Source organism: Accipiter gentilis, chromosome 18 (assembly GCF_929443795.1).
Source record: "Accipiter gentilis chromosome 18, bAccGen1.1, whole genome shotgun sequence".
NCBI lineage: Eukaryota > Metazoa > Chordata > Aves > Accipitriformes > Accipitridae > Astur > Astur gentilis.
The window spans coordinates 2,279,997-2,294,333 of NC_064897.1; the positions used below are offsets into that span (position 1 = coordinate 2,279,997).

Sequence of the window (14,337 nt, forward strand, 5' to 3'; positions counted from 1 at the left end):
GAGCATGAAAAATGCTGTTATGAGCCGTAAATGTATTTGTGTCACTGGAAACAGCAGCGCAAAGATAGGCTCATTGAATTGCAGTCCTTTCTGGAAAAGGGTAAAACACAAGACAACTCCCTTCTGCTACATGGTCACACCTATTCAAGACGGCACTTGCTGAGGACCGCGGTTAGCAACAATTAGCCACGTGCATACTTCTGTAAACACACACAGAAGGAGCGAGCGGATTCCTCGACCACTGAAATCTGCAGGTTTAATGATACTTTTATCTGAGCTAGGATTTCATTTCCGTCATCAGGGATTTCTTTTTCCAGCTCTTGACGCCAGTTCAGAATGGTGAGATTATTACAACCACGTATTTTACAGCCTCCTTTTTATTTTGATAATAAAGTAAGAGCAGACATACTTTAGCAAGGAGAGCCATCCAGCATCCATCTCATGACATGAAGCGTGCACAGCTGGGCTGATGCTCTATTCCAAAATGTTTCCTCTGTGAATATTGTAAGGCAAAGTTTAGACTCTGCACTGAGGTGCCAGAGGCATCTTGTTAGTCTAAATGCCCCCGTGATGGTGATACCTCCGTTCTGCCTTGCTCCAAGTAAATCTCTCAGAACGAGAGGAACTGACAGGAGCACTAGTTCATCAGCCCAGAGGACCAGGAGCACACCCAACAGAAACTCAGGACACCATCTGGTTCCGCAGAAGGTCTGGCATCTTTTGCCAATGTCTGAGCTAAAGAGGTCTATCACAGAGCACCCTCAGCACCAGAAAATGGTGTTCAGGGTGTTGAGTACTATCTCCCACTTTCAATCCAACAGTAAGATACGGTCCAGCTTTCAGGATGTTAATGATACGTGCAAATTGGATTCCGAACACATAGTTCTGATTTCCAGGCACCCTTTCCAAACCTTGATCACTTCCCCACAGAGTAAAAGGGGCCACATTCCACTTTAAGTGTTACTACAGTAAATGGTATTAGTATTGTCGGTCATGTCATGGACATGGTGACCCTAGAGACGAGGCCAACACTTTGCATGGATTTTGTACTGGCCTGAGTTCCAAGATATTGATTTGAAACTTTTCATTCACAAAAGACTATTGGCTAAGCCGCCACTCTTGGAGTGATGGATGTATCAGAAGGAAACTGGATAGCCAAGAAAAACAGAAGAGCAACTACTTGCATATTCTGGCTGGGTTTTCCCACTGGCACAGGAACATGTCACCTCTCATGCTCAGAAGGTGTCTTCTCCTAGGGCAATTCAAAGAGTACAGGCAGGTCTGTATTCGCAGTCTGACACAAGCTAGACATATGCTGCCATGTGACTCAGAGAGGTATACAGAATCTCACTACCCAGAAACGTGTGATCCGAGGCTGTGCCGAGACGTGCGATAAATGCCATGGCTGCAACCACTGCCAGCATCTTGTTAACATCCTCGGTGCTATGCAGACTCCAAACCGGAGGATCTTGTATGGGTAACAGTTCTGTCCCACTGTGAAAGTATTTCCTACGAAACACTCGTCTGGCTATGCTGAAATCTCTATCCTGAAGCTTCCAGACCCTTTGGCATCCTCTAAAGGGAATCGGGTGTCTAGCAGGGTAAGTGCTAGACACAGATCCCGTAGCCTGCCGCAGAGCCACCAGAAGAGATGGTTGTTCTTGATGGCAGCATCAGTTCCTCTAAGGGGAATGCTCTTAAGGCCAAAAGGTGATGGAGATGTCACAACAGAGGAACCATCGGCCTTGATGCTGGCAAAGAAATGGAGGAAGCAGCCCTCCGCTGACTCTTTGGTCTCGACGGCGTGAGCTGGAGCCTCGGTTCTCGCAGCCAGGCTCAGTAACCCACGCTACGTCGTCGGTGAATCCAAGGCTTGCAGTACCTCGCCATCCTTGTGGCAGCGCAGGGAAAGAGTTAGGGCAGCCCACACTTAGTCTTTCCGAGGTGGTCACAGGGATACAAGATCAGGACTTTTCACTGGCCCAGAAAAAGAACCAAAGAATTTGACGCGGCAGAGCTTTCTCTGTCCACAACTGGGCCGAATGTCTTCACGAGAGGACTGTGATGGATCTGTAGCTTTCTGCCCCTTTGGGTCCCAGGTTTAAGAGAAAATTTCTTCGGTACATACTTTCACCAAGGCAACAGAAATATTTGATGGAGTCTGACTCACACATGTGGTGGATACCTGGAATGCAGCTTTGGAAGAGGCATCGCTATGGTACAGAGATAAAAGCTGGCTGGGGAAAAAAAGTAATAGCAGGGGGAATAGATGGAAATAAAGAGAAGGAGAAATGAACTGAAAGGGCTCTAGATGTACTCCACCCTACACAGCCATCGGGGAGGGAGAGCACGATGTCAGCACTTCATTTAAGGAAACTGTGAACAAAAAATATCCATGCTTGTGATATAAGGAGTATGTACATGTAAGAATATATCTGTCAATAACCACACCAAGATACAACAAAAGCATACGCTGGCATACTATCTTTTGTTACTTGTTCCTTCTGCTGAAAAGTATTGTGGACATTTCAAAACAGGGGTTAATAAAATTAAAATAATTAATTTCTTTTAACTGATTAAAACATTCCAGTAAGCTAGATGGAAATACTTCGGGGGTTTTATTTTGCTACAGTAAAACAAGATGTGCATTTTTAGAATGACCTGAACTAAAGAATTCTTTTGAAGTTTTGCTTTCTATCAACTTTTTTTTTTTTTTTAACACAATGGTAATGTTAAAAGGTGTTCTAATAACCTAAAGAAAGAGATTGAATATGTTACAACCATGCACTGCATCACAGAATTGGGCTATCTTATTCCTTAGTTTATTAATTTAAAAAATATAATGCAAACAGAAAAAAACCCCTCTAAACTGTAATACATTTGACAGACATGAATAAATTTGAAGATAGCTTTATGTCGGAGGCAAAGCTTCAGTGAGTTGCTGCCTTTGTCAATAAACACTCTGTGTGGCCATTCTGTGAGGCCCATAATGACCATTTATCTTGAGGGAAGGCCGTAGCTCGCAGAATGTCAGTCACTGGAAGCGGTGGTGTTCAGTTACTGGTAAAGGCCCCAAAAGATGCCTCACACTGGGACTCTGCAGAACAGAGCTCTTTTCCCAGTAAGGGGAAAGATACTCCTCAGGACATTGGGTGGAAGGGCTGCTAGGCTGATAGAGAAATCCATGTAGAAGTGGATCATAGCCCTTCACCACAAAATTAATGAATAAAATGAAGAAAAGCAGTAACACTGTGAATTAATGATACTGAGTGAATAAGCTCTTAATGACCCAATCTTGATACAGTTTAATTCCAAAAATGTGAAATCGAGAAATACATTAGAAATACTAAAATAAACTGAACTGTGTAATGACCGCTCCTTCTTGATAAACAGCAATGGCTGTTAGCCGTAAATATGACATAGCACTAAAATAATAACCTTTAGCATGTGAAAGCTATAAGGGTATTTTTGACAGTTGTAATCACCAATACTCATGAAGAAATACCCTTTCCATAGTAAATAGCTCTTGGTGGGAGCCATTTATTTAAAGCTAGTAGGAATATAAAAAGTGAATTTGTCTGAAAGAATTGATTCTGCAGGATTAGTATTGTAGCAGTTAGGTTCAAAATGTGCGTCTCCACACTTACTGTAGAACAAACAGACCAGAGCGGTACTTGTCGTTTTGAACATAAGCATTAAATCCACATAAACAATTTATTAGTTCCAATAAAATCAAAGGGTAAAGAATTATTCAAAATGAAGTTCTCTCTGTTGTAAGCATAATTTGCACTTCAGCATAATTTCAAATGTTGTCCTATTTTCCTTAGACAAAGAAAACAAGAACCAGTCATCATTTGCACTTTTTGGATTACAAATCTTCTCCCAAAATTGCTGTAGCTTTTTCATTTCCTTTCAATCCATTACCATTAAGGGATTAAAAAGGCCGATGGCTTAAAGTTTCTTTAAACTGCTTTCAAATTCTCAGTCACTGGGACATTAAATGATTTTCTAAAATGCAAATTTAAAGAGGAAAGTCACTGAAAAAAAGGCAACGAGACCCACAGAAAACCTGCTGCATATATTGAGAAGACCTTACACTTAAGATGCTATTTTCTTCCTAATTCACAACCTCTCTTAAAACCAAGGAACAGAAGCATGGGGAATCTTACTAAAAAGAAATCAAGCTGTAAAATGGTAGGTACCTCTTGAGTCAGCAAGGTATCTAAGCATGTGCCTAACTCTAAAGCACATAAAACTTAAACTCAGTGCACTGGAAATTCCTAAGTATTTTGCTGATGATGTTCCATGGGATGGGTGGTAAATGTCAATTATCATTAACATTTTTTGTGATCAAGAATCATTGTCAGCTGACAGATACCAGATTTTTCTCCTTATGCTGGTGGAACCACAGCAACTTGTATTAGCTGAGCAGGTAACTAAAACACATCAAGCTGTAGACTTTTTCTTAAAAATAGCTGTGTCTTCTCCATCCACAAGAACTAACCCATTCCGTCAAGAACGGAACACTACGCAACAGAGCATTTAGTTTATGTGCAATATTTGTTTGAACTCATATTCAGAAGTCTAGGAAGGCATGCTAGCAGCTCTTGCACAAAAGCAGGATCAGACTGGAAGTTTGTTTATCTTTGGCTAAATGGGGGGGAAATGGAGGGAAGGAAGTTTTTGTGACAGGTAGTTTTCTAATTTGCTTAAAATCTTATAAAACAACTACCAGATTTTCACCACTATTTTACACATTATTCTGTGGAACTCTAGAGATGACAGATGATTAACTCAAGAAATGAAGGCCCACCTCACATGGGGAAAGAGGAGAGGGCATGTTTGCTACAGAAGATCTGGGTAAACGTCTTTGAACCTTGCTGATTCTTCAATGAGATCAGTGCTGGTCAGAGCCTTTGCAGGCTTTTTGCTTCACTATCATCCTCCAGTTGTTAACGTCCTTTAAAGGACCATGACGACTGCGTGAGCCCAGATGCCAGCTTATGCCGAGCCTGCCGGTGCTGGCTGCAGAGCCCCTTGGGCTCATGCCCCTTGAGCTGTGCAATGGGATGGGAGGCAGAGCAAAGTAAGGTCACCCATTATTTTGAGGCTGAAAAGCACAATTGTGCATAGGTAACTTTTCACCTGATTTTTCACTACCCTTCAGAGGGCAGAATCACCAGTTCCTCTTGGCTGCAGAATAGAGAAAAGATTTCACTCAAAAACTGAACTGTAAAACAACATATGACATCTTACCTTCCAAATGTTCTGTTGTAACCAGTCCTAATGCTACCATGAAGGCAATTTTCTAGAGGAAAAAATAAACAGGCGTTAGATTTTCTACTACAACAATCATGAAAGAAGTAAGTAAATAAATAAATCTAGCATTGCCAGAACAAAACCAGTGAAGGTTGTTTAGAAATGATTCTTATTTGAATGCATAGTAATATGAAGAACTTTAATTGATGATTTGCTTCAGATATGCCTGGTCAGTCATGTCCTACTTTTATGACTATATGAACTTCAGCAGTTCAGAGACTTAGGAAGCCAATGCTGTATGACTACTGATTTTATACAGCGCATGACCAAAATTCAGTCAATTCAATCAATTCAATTTCATATTGCTGGTTGCTTTGTTACTCCACTCTTTAGAGAAGTAATTCTGTATTATTACTACTATCTGGACATGGCACTGCTTTTACTGGATATGAGCAAGCTGTATGAAGTAAAACAAGGTATGATACACTTCCACTGAACTTTACAACACTAAACAAGACATCTGAAGCATATTGAAAGTCCCCTCCCCCCAACAAAACTGTCAGAAATTTCTCTTCCCAAGTTACACAAAGAATATCATGTGCATGAATTATGAAGAGGTATGCTGATCCAATATTTTCCCTCAGTGGGGAGTGAACAAACATCTCCCACTGACACTGGGGAGCTCATTTTGTAGCAAGGAATCTGATCTAAAATATTACTCAGAACTCTTACACACCATATGTGCACAAAATGCATCTTCATACTAACAAATCTCCAAAACATGCTGATTCACCAATAGAACAAGTACTAGAGCAGATTCTAAATTTTTTGTCAGTGATTTTTCATTGGGAAATTTTCCCTTGTGGGAAAAGTTTTGCTGACGCTTTTATTCCATCTTTTTGATGGAAAACTGAAATTCTGCTGTGTTGTTCCAAGCCCACACTGAACTGAACTCCTTGGTTTTGAGTCACATCTGTGGCACCGTGGGTCCTCCAGGATCTCCTCCTCTTTCTGCTGTGCTGGACAATCTTGTTGGATCATGTTACTCAAGTGGCGTTTTCACAAGGTGCAATTCCACAGGAGAGACAATCTGACTACGAAACCCGAGCTATTAGGAAATCTAAGCAAGCAAAGCCCACAGTCCAACTCCGATAAAGCATCCAAAGACTATAGGAAGATGCAATTACCATACTCACCTAAAATAAAATGCGTAGATTCAGGTCAAACTAAAATACATTGTTTAAGCAGTAGAAGGTCAAAACATTCTGTTTCAATCAAAGAAGTGTCAGAAGAACATGTTTCAACACTTCCAAGTCAAAATTTGTTTGACCTTCTTGTTTTGTGAAAAGCTTGATGATTCAACTTTTCATTTCAGTTCAGGATAAAATCAACTAGTAAGTCACCAGAACTACCATTTCCTTTGCAATTCTGAATTTCATGCAGTGAAATTGTGAAAGCAAGCACATCCTCATTTTGTAGATGAAAAGATCTAGCTATGGGGTGGGTTCTCCAAATCTGAGGGCCAGGATTGGACATCTATACCCCTCTTGTATCTGTGAAAATATCTTTGTCAAACAGGTGAACTAACAACCTCATAAGACAGGCATGTTTTCTTTCCACAATCTCCTAGTATGTCACTCTCCCTGTAGATTAAAAAATGGTGATGTAGAATCTCATCACTGGCAATTTAGATATATTCATGCGATATTTCTGCCTTCTGTAACTGTGGTAATGACAAGCACATGTGTTCATTTGCATGTCAGACCTTGATTTCAATAATGTTCACTCCTTATAAGTCTAAAACACCAGCTAGACACAGTGGGAGCTCCACACCTGAAGGGAAGGATGAATATTTGATCTGAGATCCACTGTGCAGATCTGAGAAGAAAATTAGTCAACTGAGTAGAATTACAAGCTTCACCTCACCCCCACCAAAAAGTAACTTTGTGGCAGGATACATCTCAGCGCTCTGAACAGAAGTAATAACAACATTTAGGTATAGAATCAGAAAGTCGGAACAGTTAACGTGCAATTGTATTTTCCCAGTGGAGCGCAGAATGCCTGCATTACCTGAAGATTAAACTGAAGGGGGAGCACACATTTTCTGACATCTAAACTAAAATCGAGTACTGGAATGCTTGCTAAACCACTTCCTCTCTTCATGCTAAAATTATTTGAATACATATCTAATTAAATGTAATGACAGCATACTTGCTTAACATAGGAAGAGCCTTCATAAATGGACTTGATAATTATCTCACTATTAAACACAGGAAGGGTTAGCTTTTATACATATTTGAAAGATGGTTCCTTTTAAAAAAGTCCCAGTAGAAGCTGTGTTCTTTTTAACAAGCATATTATACTAACGGCATATTTGGTTTTATGGGTTTTGCTATATCACAGTCATGTAGCTCGTTGGATTCAACTCAAAATACTACTTCCACTGCAACGCTTTTCTTTCAATTATCACAGAGTCTGTTGTTTCTCCTCTGTGCAGGAGAAAGGGAGACTTCAGCTTCTCCAGATTTTCAATCCAGGCCTAACACTAGCATTTAATTCACAATTGCAATTTGTCTGTCTTGTCCTTCTTAGGTGGGATTAAAACCACTGTTAGCTAAATAACCAGCACTTATGGCAGTAATTTTTCTTTTAAATAAAAACCTGCTAGAACGTCCTGGAAAACGTTGCCAGAACTATAAAACTTTACTAATATAAATTTTTTAAAAACTAAAGATTTGGGGGCAGAATTCTGTTTCTGTCTGTGCTGAACTTGGTCATTTTAAGAAAACAACAAAACAAACAAACAAAAAAACCCCAAACCTCCAGGCACTTGCTTCCCAGAGGAGCAGCTCCCTCGCATAATTCCGTCATTTCTTCGCAGAAGTCATTCTGGTGGGAGAAGGCCCATCACTAGATGGCCCATCACTTATTGCCCTCCATCCCCAGCAGAGCCCTGCCGATGGCAGGCAGCGGGTGGCTCGTTCCTCCCGACCCCCCTCAGCCCCAGGGCGACTGAACCCTCAGGGTTTATAGCCCAGGAGAAGGCTCTGACCACCAGAGCTGGGACACCCTGGGTGGCGGAGACCCTCCATCCCGCTTCTGGGAACAGCCAGGCATCCCGGCATCCTGGCTGCAAGACAGCGGACGCGAGGAGGTTTGCTCGAGTCTAATGATGACGTACTTGGGAAAAGGAGAAATCTTCGGCTTATGCAAAAGGCATACGTATTGCAGGGGGCTGTGTCCAGGATCGGCTTCACGGCTTTCCAGCAGAATGACCGAGCCAAGAAAAAAAGACAGTAATTATCCTTAGTCTTTTTCTGTTCATTCAGGTACGCTCAGTAACTGCATATGGGATTCCTGGCTACTGGTAAGTCTGGTGATTTCTGGTTTATTTGTTTTAAATTTGCAATTTAATTTGTTAAATCCCAGTCTGTCATGACTAACATTTGTGTAGAGCCATGTTGGAGTTCCTGCCTCCGTTTTGTGCTTTGAAGATAAATAAAGGTGTGGAGAGAAGTGCCTAGCGTGTTTATTTGCTTTTTAAAAATATCATGGTATCTTTCTTATTCTTTGCCTTAAATTTAATCATCTGTTTAAAAGCCATGAGTGCTTTTAGAAATGCGCAGTTTGTCTTTTCAGGAAGCAAAACAAAGATTTTTACAAAACCATTTCATTTTGTAATTACATGTTCTATTTATGTCATTACATGTATTTACACTAATTATGCTGTTAGTTCTAATTACACTAATTGCATAAATACATGATAATCAACTAAAGTTTACTTTCAAAGAACAAAAGAAATTAACTCTAGACCTACATATTTATGACCATGAAACAAATCTATGAAAAGAAAAGAATCACCCTACTTAAGGGCATAGCTTCAGCATCCTACCCAGAAAATTGTGCCTGCTGAGACCTCCAGTATACACGGTAGGAACAATGTTATTGGTTACAGAACAGGTAGTCAGGATATTCTAGTTAGCAATTTAATGAAAGGCCCATTAAAATTAAGAAAGCTGTACCAAAAAGCGTGCCCAGTCCCATGGTCTCTTCCTGCATGTCTCTGGAAGATTTTTGCTCAGTCCTTGTTTCTGCTGGAATAAAATTAATTTTCTTCCTAGTAGCTGGTACAGTGCTGTGTTTTGGATTTAGGATGAGAAGAACGCTGATAACACACTGATGTTTTCAGTTGTTGCTAAGCAGTTTTTATACTAAACCAAGGACTTTTCAGCTTTTCATACTACCCTGCCAGGGGAAGCTGCAGGGGACACAAGAAACTGGGAGAGGACACAGCCAGGACACCTGACCCAAATGGACAAAGGGATATTCCAGACCATGTCACGTCATGGCCAGTATATAAACTGGGGGGAGCTGGCCTGGGGGCACCGCAGCACACATCAGCTTGGGGCTGGGCTGGGCATCCATCAGCGGGTGGTGAGCAGTTGTATTGTGCATCACATCATTATTATTATTATTATTATTATTATTATGCCTTCCTTTTCTGTCCTATTAAACTGTCTTTATCTCAACCCACGAGTTTTAATTTTTTTTTCCCCAATTCTCTCCCCATCCCACTGCAGTGGGGTGGTGAGCGAGTGGCTGCGTGGTGCTTAGTTGCCAGATGGGGTTAAACCATGACACTCAAAATTCTTTCCATGGGGATGAGTTACAGGCAAAGAAAAATTGATGTTTTTTCTAGCATTCTCTTTTTAAGCAGGATCTACTAGCCTTTCCGCCCATAAGGTGCCACACAACAAATAATCTTTCAGAAATACCTCCCTAAACAAAACAGGACCCTACAGTCCCATCATTCAGTGGCAATGAAGGTTCATATGAGGGTCAGATTTTAAACTTTGGGGGTTTCCTAAGTGTAGTTCTGCAGAGCTTCTGCATAAAGCTCTGATATTCTAGGCTAAAAGCCACTTATTTATCCTTAACACTGTTTTAACTATACGAACCTCTTAAAACGGTAAAACAAATGACTGTCCACATGCCTCAAGTAACATCATAAATTTATATTGTAATAATCCTCTTAAAGCTACAGCTCCAAGGATGCTTTCATGCTACACATTTATTAGAGTAGTAAGGTTAAGATTTTACATGAACTCAGCATTTCCACAATAGAAGTAGATTCAGTTTGTATAAATTCTCAAATTTTCTCAAAAGTAGACAATCTAATGTGAATACATCTAGTCAAAACCCAAAAAGCCTATTAAAGAGAGACCCCATTTCTAGAAGGACTTCTGACTTATATTTTTAGTTTGCATCACAAATATTGTTCATGAAAGAGATTTAATCTTATAACCTGCTTTCTATGCTCTTACTCAATTTGAAGGATTTTAAGGTTTTTCAGACTAGAAGGAATCTGTGTACATGTGGGGAGACATGTACCCAGCAAATGCAAGAAGTGGTATTGTTAAATACAATCTAAAATTTGCAAGATTCATTACAAAGAAGATGTAAAAGCTCAGCTTACAAAAGAAATGTTAATTTAACCTCATATTCTGCCTGTAAACCCAAAGTTATATATTTGATATCATAAAAGAAAATATCTTAAGCTTGTATACACCTTTCACAAGAAATACAGCTATACCCATGCACGGTGCCTTGATTATTATGAGACCTCCTATTCTTAACATTTTGTGGCACTGGAAGGTTTGCATGATGCAAACCAAATTTGTCAGAGCACCTCACTGGTGGGGACATCCCCCCAGTTGCAGTGATTGGGCAGAGAGATGAACAGCTGGCAGAATCATGAGCACAAATGCAGTAATTTCGTATGCACACAGAAAAATGTTTAGAATTGGCCTCCATAATTTAACCACACTGTAGATCACTTATTAAAAAAAAAAAAAAAAAAAAGAGAGAAAAAAAGATCACCTCTGGATTTTCCTCCTTTTTCTTTTTGGTAGCAGAGGGTCCCTGAGCTGACTCTTCAGGAGGTTTCTTTGTCTCCACTTTACTTTCTGTCTGGGTTTGGACTTGAGGCTGAATAATGATAACCTAAAAGACAATGTACAAATAAAAGAAGAGAATTCACTACATGAAACTGGATTTTTCTGCCTGAAACCTTTGATTCTACTTTGAAGTGTTACTTGATACCCCTACAGACAACAAATGCAAGTCACAAGCCAAAAAATATAAAGCTGGAGACCTAGGTTAGGCTTCTAAATCCATATTTAACTTTCTAAAAATTAATTTTTATTGGTGCATTATAAACCTACTGCAGCCTAAGGGAGCCACTTGATCAGTGCCTCTGAAAATTAGGACACTTTCTATTTAGGTGACTTCTGAAGCTGACTCAGCAGCCTAGCTTTAGCACTCCTGTTGTCAGTGATTTTAAGGTCTTTCCTTTGATTTTATTTTGCATACAGGTAGAAGAGATGGGATTACTACACGTTCAAAACCACACTCTGGCCTTAGTCATATCAGTGTTATTTCAGAGCAAGTACATGTGGATGGGAAGGAAGGTTACTCTTCAGTACTACTCATGTAACTGAGATCAGAGTTCAGTCCTCAGCATTTATGTGTTATGAGCAGTGGATGTCCAATTTTACATAAACAAAGCAAACTGTATGTGTTTTAACTTAAAATTAATTCTGGTTTAGTACCCATAGGAATAACTACATGGATCTCTTATACATGCATGCATGTCAGTGTATCCAGCTGCTCGTATTTGAATAACCCCATGAAGATTTACACAGTGCAGATAACATTATCTCAGAAGCTATTAAATTAAAAGGAATGAAGGACTATTTCTGACCACAGAACTACACGTGTGATTTTATACCCATGATCAAAGCTTCATGAAGGAGTATGGAAGACCTTCCCAAGCTCACCTTCTTGATGAAGGTTATTGGATTCGAATACTGGGCCTTCTCCATCTATTTCATTGCTAACTTCCAATTAATGTTATTTAATTATTATATACTTTTTCTCAACTCAGTCATTCTAGAAGATTCAAGAGCATAAAAAGGGATGGTTTTCTTAATGAGCAGCCAGTTTAAGTAAGAGAAAAATAAATTATGTTAGAGATGTAAGGAAGAGATGCCTGCTTTTATTTACCTCAAAAGCCATCCTACATCCTGTATTCTTTTTTAGAACTGCTTGAGAACCTGTGCTGCCAACAAGACCCAAAGTAGTAGGATCCCAGTAGCAAATTACAGTGAATGTCTGCTGGGTACATTGGCAGCCTTTATTGAACCTGTTTCTGGTATAAGAGTGGTGAAGCACTTGCATTTCAAAGCTGAAAAGCAGTACAAAGAGGAAACAAGTAATTCATAACTTGATTTTTTCCTACTGATTCATCTGCTGATCATTTTTGAAACCCTGAGCTCTCATTTCATATGGTCTTCCCCTGAAAGTGTAGAAGGGAATGCCTGATTATTTGATATAGTCCCCTGGGGTCAGTCGATATCACTGTATCACTGTGTAATTGAAGAGGGAGTCCATAGGAAATTTGAGCCTGCACAGAATTCAGGGATATTATTAGTGAGGACTGGTTTAAGGAAATGGAAGATCATATGGTGCCATTAACGTCAGGCTACATAATGATGCATTTTGTTCCCACTAAAAATTATGCTTGTACACAGATAAGATGTCTACTAGCGTCCATGAGTCCCCTTAAGAATTTTCCTTGCTTTCCGATTATTTTCTTCAAAAGGAACCACTGACACCACTCTGCACAGGGCTGTGCACTCCCAGCGGAATATTCTGCTTACATCTGCAATGTAATTCCTGTGTTTGATAACCAAAAAAAAAAATGCCGTGAAAAGCAGAACTTACCTTGCTGTCGGCACTAATGAGGAGTGGTTGCACTTTAATGCTATCGTTGACCACAGAGACAGTCGCGCTGGTGCTGATAGGAGTTGCATTGTTGGGGGAGGTGGAAATGATGGCGTACGCCACACCTGCACTGCTCAGAGGTGATGAAATAGCTGTAGACTCGGTGACACTTTGTGACTGGCTGTTAGGCGTCTGTACATGGCTGACGGTGTTGTTGGCAGTCGGGAGGGCAGGGCTGGGGTTTTTGATGCTGACTACGGTTGCCTTCTGGAAGGTAGGAGGCTGCTTGGAAGGTTGGTCTCTGCACGGGGAGATAGGGAGGCTGTCTGGAATCAGGGTCTTTGGCCTAACCTACAAACAGAGAGTTAGACGTTGTTAGGCACAGCCTCACACCATAATGAACAAACACTGCACACATGCACTGTCCCAGCAGAACCCCTAATTGCATTAACCATGGAACAGGAGCATCTAGAAAAACATGATGTAGCAACTCAAAGTAGCCAGCCATTCATTTACTTGTAGATATATTCCCAGCGCTCCTCGGTTGGGTCATTTTGGAGTCCTTTAACTCATTGCAATGCTGAACAAGAAGGGGGGAAAAAGTCAATTCCTCACTTTTATTGGCACACATCCATACAAATGCTACTCCAGTCACATCCAGTTCTCAGTAGGGATGTTTAAGCCAAAGCCTCTGCAAAGAATGGAAACCCCAGATGCAATAATTTCCTGTTCTGAAGGACGCAACACTCTTGCTATGAATTAAGGAGTGGGAACTGAATCATTAAAGGAGTTGTGGGAAAGCATTTACAGGAAGAGTAAGCATATACATTTATACTGGTGGATCAGTGAAGGAAGATCCACACATTTTTTAAGATGTGCTTTGTCTAATGGAGAGGATATCACTCACATAATCACTCAGCTCACAAAAAAAAAAAAAAAAAGAAAAGAAAGGGGAAAAAAAAGCGAGGGGAAGAAAAGAAACCCACAACCATCGAACTTCATATTTTGTTGCTACGAGTAAAGAGCTAGTTTGCAGCTGCGGGTGGATGCAGAAGGAACATCCATGGATGGAGGGGAAACCGTTTGCCAAGATTTGCAAAGGCTGCGGCTTTACCCAGAGCCATGAATGATAGCTGCGAACAATTGTTTTCAGCTAATGTGATGTGTTTCCAGTGGGGTAATTAACGTCACCCTGTCAACATGGCTCTGCCTTAACAACATGTTAAGTACAGTTCCAGGACTGAAAATAAATAATTTAAACTGCTTCACATGAAGTTAACTTCACTCCCAGCT

The 14,337-nt window shown here is 40.4% G+C and overlaps 1 protein-coding gene across 2 annotated transcripts in view; it reads right to left on the bottom strand.

Moving 5' to 3' along the window:
* PHF21B (PHD finger protein 21B) overlaps positions 1 to 14,337 on the bottom strand; it is a 66,114-nt gene that overhangs the window by 15,472 nt on the left and 36,305 nt on the right. For both annotated transcript variants that reach the window (XM_049822582.1, XM_049822581.1), the window contains 3 exons: positions 13,045 to 13,395; positions 11,140 to 11,262; positions 5,257 to 5,308 (listed from right to left, as the gene is read on the bottom strand). In XM_049822582.1, coding sequence (XP_049678539.1) covers positions 5,257 to 5,308; positions 11,140 to 11,262; positions 13,045 to 13,395 — 526 coding nt within the window. The remainder of the gene's footprint in view (positions 1 to 5,256; positions 5,309 to 11,139; positions 11,263 to 13,044; positions 13,396 to 14,337) is intronic.